The sequence below is a fragment of the Carassius carassius genome, chromosome 5 (genome assembly GCF_963082965.1).
Source record: "Carassius carassius chromosome 5, fCarCar2.1, whole genome shotgun sequence".
Classification (NCBI taxonomy): Eukaryota; Metazoa; Chordata; class Actinopteri; order Cypriniformes; family Cyprinidae; genus Carassius; species Carassius carassius.
The window spans coordinates 33661796-33668085 of NC_081759.1; the positions used below are offsets into that span (position 1 = coordinate 33661796).

The 6290-nt window shown below is 44.4% G+C and overlaps 1 protein-coding gene across 1 annotated transcript in view; it reads left to right on the forward strand.

Moving 5' to 3' along the window:
- Positions 1–4623, forward strand: part of niban2b (niban apoptosis regulator 2b) — a 32723-nt gene extending 28100 nt beyond the window's left edge. Inside the window, exons 13-14 of the mRNA XM_059550812.1 lie at positions 2786–2897; positions 3474–4623. Coding sequence (XP_059406795.1) covers positions 2786–2897; positions 3474–4402 — 1041 coding nt within the window. The 3' untranslated portion in view covers positions 4403–4623. The remainder of the gene's footprint in view (positions 1–2785; positions 2898–3473) is intronic.
- The last annotated feature ends 1667 nt before the right edge of the window (positions 4624–6290 follow it).

Here is a 6290-nt window from a genome sequence, read left to right on the forward strand (position 1 = left end):
AACCCAGGTGCCAATAAATGCCCGTGTCATCTCGACAGATGCCCCTGATGTCAGTGGTACAGCCTCAGGCCAGCGGGTGGTCCTGTCAACCATGGTTAACAAATATGTGAAACCTTGAGAGGAGGGCAGAGGACCAACCAGGTCCACATTTACGTGGTCAAAACGCCTCTCAGGAACCGGGAATGTTTCTAACGGGGCTTTAGTGTGGCGGTGTACTTTGACCCGTTGGCACTCAACACAGGTGTTAGCCCAGTCCCTAACGTCCTTCTTGAGGCCGTGCCACACAAACTTTGCTGAAACAAGCCTCTGTGAAGCTTTCGCACCTGGGTGGGAGAGACCATGGATGGCATCAAAAACTTGGCGCCTCCACCCCGAGGGAACGATAGGCAGAGGACTACCTGTGGAGATGTCACACAGGAGCGTTGTGCCGGCATTGCCAAAAACCACGTCCTTGATCTGCAGCCCTGTAGTCGAGGTTTTCAGACGTTGCACGTCTGGGTCTGTGGTCTGAATCGCGGCCATGCGGTTGTAATCCAAACCAAGATGGACTGCCCCCGCCAGAGCCCGTGATAGGCAATACGCCACGTGGTTGCTCTTACCGGCAATGTGCTGCAAGTCCGTGGTGAACTCTGAAATGTAAGACAGATGCCGTTGCTGGCGGGCGGACCACGGCTCAGCCACCTTGGCCATGGCAAAAGTCAGCGGCTTGTGGTCCACAAAAGCAGTGAAGTGTCGGCCTTTCAGCAGGGAACGAAAGTGTCTAATGGCGAGGTAGATACCCAGCAGCTCCCGGTCGAAAGTGCTGTACTTCCGCTCACAAAGGCGCAGCTGACGGCTAAAGAAAGCCAGCGGCTGCCAGGCCCCACCTACTTACTGCTCGTAAACCGCACCGACAGCATAATCAGAGACGTCCGAGGTGATGGCATTGGGGGCTGTAGGAGAAGGATGCACTAGCATGGTGACGTTCGCTAATGCTGCTTTAGTGGCATCAAAAGCCTCGACTCTGCTCTCAGTCCAGTCCACAGCGTGTTTGTGTTTACCTTTTAAGGCCTCGTGCAAGGGCCCCACGAGCTGAGCGGCTCGAGGGATGAAGCGGTGATATAAATTCACCATGCCGAGGAACTCCTGCAGGGATTTGACAGTGAGCGGGCGTGAAAACTGTATGACTGCCTCCACCTTTGATGGGAGAGGAACTGCCCCGTCCTTAGTGACTCTGTGTCCTAGGAAGTCGATGGTGGAGAGACCGAACTGGCACTTGGCAGGGTTGACAATTAGTCCATGGTGGCTAAGCCACTCAAAAAGGGTTCGGAGGTGCGCCAGGTGCTGAAACTTGGACGTGCTCGCCACCAGGATGTCATCCAAGTACACAAAAAGGAATGGCAGCTGAGAGCATGCTAGACAGTCGTATGGAGTCCGCTTCTCTGAGCGTGCATGAATAAGAACAAAACGTGACAGCATCAATCAGACGGCGGTTCTTTACATCCACCAACAGTCCATGTGCACACAAAAAATCAGCACCGAGGAGGGGAACGGCAACCTTTGCAGTAACAAAGTCCCAACCGAAGTGCTGTCCTCCGAAACACAATTCAACATACCTCGTTCCATATGTGCGGATGGGGCTACCGTTGGCAGCTTCCATAGGGGGGCTGTGGCTGTCGTTTACCATGTCCAAACGGGATGCAGGCAAGACGCTCCTTTGTGCTCCCGTGTCGCACAGAAAACGGCGTCCGGAGATGCTATCGCGGATGAAAAGCAGCCTGCCTACGCGCCCGACACTCATGGCTACTACTGAGCGCCGGCCCTGGCATTTCCCGAAACACTGAAACTGCATGGTGGACGGCATTTGTTAGCCTTGGTTCCAAACTTTGCATGGTAGAAACACAATCCTGAGGGCTGTTGGGTGCCAGAAGACTGCTGCCGATGAGAAGTGGCCGCAGCAATGAGTGTGGCGTCATCCCTCAACACTGAAGAGATGTGCGCGGGAAAAAGCGCGGCCGCAAAATGTCCCTGACTTGCCAGGAAAAATTTATCAGCCTCTTCAGCTAGTTTACGACAGTCAGTGATTGTGGTGTTGGCTAATGCAGCTCTTACTTGGGAAGGCAGCTGACGCAAGAAAAGCTGGATGAAAAGAAAATCAGGGTTGTGTTCACCCAAAAAGTCCAGCATACGGTCCATGAGCTCGGACGGTTTGCTGTCATCCAGAAGTGAGAAAAAGCCTGCTGGCTCTCTCAGCGTCTGACAGTTCAAATGTTTTCAACAGGTGAGTTTTAAGTGCCGTATACTTCCCATTTTCGGGAGGATTCGTAAGAAGGCTCACCACTCTGGATGCTGTTGAATTTCCGAGAGCAGACACAACGTAGTAATATTTTGTCGTATCCATGGTGATCTCACGCAATGCGAACTGCGCTTCAGTCTGGGCGAACCATGCTGATGCTGACGATTCCCAGAATTCGGGGAGTTTGAGGGTGACCGCGTTCGTGGTCATGATCGCGTCGTGTCTCTGGATACGTCCAGACTAATGTCGGGGTCACCAGTGTGGAAATTGCAGTAATTTGCAAGGGACAACTTCTCACTTTGAGCACACGAATACGTGTCTCGTTTATTTCAAAGCAGAAAATAGAATACTCGAACAATGGCACTGACCGGCGTGTTAAGTCATCACGCATTCCGAACATTTAAAGGGACCACGATACCTGAACAGTTATGCAGAACACAGTGTGCAGAACTACACTTAACAATGGTGAATTATGTCTGTCACATTTACTACATTCTATTGTTTTTTCAGGAACTCCCTCATTTCCAGGAGCTCATTTTTGAGGATTTCTCTCGTTTCATTCTGGTGGAGAACATATTCGAGGAGGTGGTGCTGCACACCGTCATGAAAGATATAATGATGGGTAAGACTTCTTTACAAGCCAAGAAGATTAAAACATTTAAAGTTGTGATTTATTGGAAGTAGTGATCAAATGTTTTCTTGTGTATTGTGATGTACATCCAAGTAAAACAGATTGTCGTAATTTTTTTTTTTTTTTTTTGCCGTGTACTTGGTTCCATCGATTGGTCTGAATAGGAGCTTGTAGTTGATTTTCCTTAAAAATGTAAAAGTACACTCAAGTTGCTTCAGCCCAGAAAACATTAATCTGGATAATATTAGTTATAATATAAAAGTTATTCTTCACATTCTTAAAAGGCTATCAAAATACAGAGTTATCTGTATTATCAAAATACACAAGGCATGTGGTAGATGTGTACAACAGCAACATTTTGATCATTTTAGATGCCTTATAAATTTGGACTAAATGATTAGAAAAGCCAGGCACGTCACCACCTTGTAATGTATAAACATTACAAGCTCAAAAAATAAATAAACGAATCTTGCATGGTTGACTCATTCACAGTAAGATCTCATAAGCTTTTACAAAATACCTTCATACTAACACTGTGACCTTATCAACTTTCCTTCTATGTTCCAGCTGTGAAGGAAGCAGCTGTCCAAAGGAGACACAACCTGTACCGAGACAGCATCGTTTTGACCGACAGCGACCCTAACCTTCACCTGCTGGGGGAGAATCCTCCCATCGACTGGGCTGAGGAATATGGAGGAGGCCCAGAGGAGGTGGATGGAGAGAACACAGGAGATCCGGAGGTTCAAAGACGGCGCAGGGTGAAGCAGGTGGTCTCCATGATCCAGATAGAAGGCAATGCCTCTGTGCTGCCCAACGAATCATGCCTGGAAGTGCCCGCTGTAGACGATATTCCAGAAGAGGGGACGGAGGTACGTTCAGACACCTCATTATCCCAAAAGTCAGAAAAGCAAGTGTCCAATGGAACCAAAGAGGATGTAAACAAAAATGCAGTTGATGACAAACCACCAACAAACAGAAGTATACTAAAAGAGGAAGAAAGCACAACAGAAAGGTCACTACAGGGCACAGCGAGCAAGTCAGCCATAGACTGTGCCATACAGGAAATCGAGAAAGCAGTACAGGAAGAGGAACATGAAGTCAGGACACAGGAAACTGCAGAGTCGTCATCCCCAAAAGAAGAAACTGCTGCCGAGGAGGTAAAATCCACCTCAAATTGTGAAGATGGGGCACAAATAAAACCAGCAGAGACAAAGAAAGATACAGCTTCAAGCACAGAGAAGCCTTCAGATTCGCCAGTAAGGGAAGAGAAAGCAGTGACACCACCAGACCAGCAGGAAAATCACATTACGGCGAGCACTCAAGACTCCCAGATGGAGAATCCCCTCGCTTCATCACAGCCGGACGACAGCGGATTCCAGTCGTCCACTAATGAAGCAGCAGAGGAGGAGCACCAGGCTGGAAAGGAAGAATGCAATGACTCTGAAACAGGAGAGGACACTGGGAAAGGAGAAAGTGCACATATGGATCACCAGTAAAATATCTCATGAATTCTGTTCATTTACTTTGTGTTTATGCCTGTAAACAATGAGTGAATGCATCACCCACTGCTCTAAAATGACTTTTGCCTGATTGACGGGGGCTTTTTTTTTTGTGGCGTTTTTGCCCATAAAACACTTTTGTCTCACTACTCTGACTGTATAGACATTATTGTCTATATCTTTTTGCATGCACACTGTCACATTTTTTTGCACTTAAAGTCACTTCTTAGTTAGAGCTGGGCTCAAATATGAACACATTCTAGGTCAAAATGTCTTCACCTTTCTGTTCACGATATTCACCTTTATTAGAGATCTCCATTCCTAGTTTAATGTCATTTCCTTTGTGCATGGTGCAGAAGAATGATGTCTTTATTTTATGCATCAGTGATATGCTGAATCAAGGCATCTTTTTGAGGAAGTCTGTTGAGTTGGAGACATTTAGCTAGTGCACTAATACTTCCTGGAATGCCAAACAAGCTGCATCTAGTGAAAGCTTGTTTAAGACTGGAGTATTGCTTGTATTGCTGCAGCTGGTGGAGTAAGCATTATTTTCTTAAACTGCCATCATTTGTTGTGATGACGGAATTGACTGCATTAGATTTTTCATTAACCAGGTCAAACAAGTGTAACTGACTGCAAGCCATTTTCATATGGTGCTTTTTCCCTCCTTTTTAATTGTTCAATCTTTGGATTTTTTTTATTGCATTTGGTAATTGCATTATGATATCAGACAGTATCTTATGGTTTGCATGCACGATATAGTTTAGTTCAGTTCAAGCAGAGGATACCGCTCTATCAATTGTGGGTCCTAGTGGAAATAAGTGTCATGTTATGATGCTTTTTGATTTAAGGGCAAGTGGCTTTTGTAAAGGGCAATTCAGCAGATGAGAGCAATTCAATTGGTATTCATATTAATACAGCGCCACGGTTACAGACTGAAATTACAAGCAAGTTTTTGATGTGTAAAATGTTATCAATAGAGTCTGACTCATGTATATGACCACAACAGCTTCCTAATTTCTTCTTTTCTGACTTTTTAAAGTAGTTTTATCTATGAAATGGCAACGACTTCAACTTTTAATTAGCGTAATTGGATATTTTTATTTATTAGTTACAGCACTTGGTACTATACATTATCCTTTTTAATTGTATCCTGCCCAAATCCTTTTGTGTTATTATTATATTATTTTTTAGAACAATAAATCATTATTGCTGAGAGACTGCATATTTTTGTCTTTAAGCTGATGTTTTCGCGATGGTATTTGATACAAGTAAAATGTATTGGCCACACCAGCAGGCGACAGTACAAAGGTTTGTTCTGCCACCACAGATTTTGAAATGAGAAATTAGCTTTCCATTGATGTATGGTTTGTTAGGATAGGACAATATTTGGTTTGCAACTATTTGAGAATCTGAAATCTGAGGGTGCAAACAAATCAACATATTGAGAAAATCTTCTTTAGAATTGTCCGAATTCATCAATTTTATATATATATATATATATATTTACGGTAGGACATTTGCAAAATATCTTCATGGAACATGATCTTTACTTCATACCCTAATGTTTTTGGCATTAAGTAAAATGAATAGTTTTCACATATACAATGCTATTGCTACAAATATACCCGTGCTATTTATGACTGGTTTTGTGGTCCGGGATCACATATTATTTCAATTTTTAGTTATTTGGGTTACATACAATATACGTGACATTTAAACATATTTCTCATTAATTGTTCGACATATTTGAACTCCAACCTCCCCATTTGGCGTTATCCTCCCACGTCGTTATTATCCCCAACAAGCACCTGTTAAAATAATATATCTTTACTTTAGAGGGGACCGAAAATATCCTGACGTGATGACGACATCGTTTTACGTA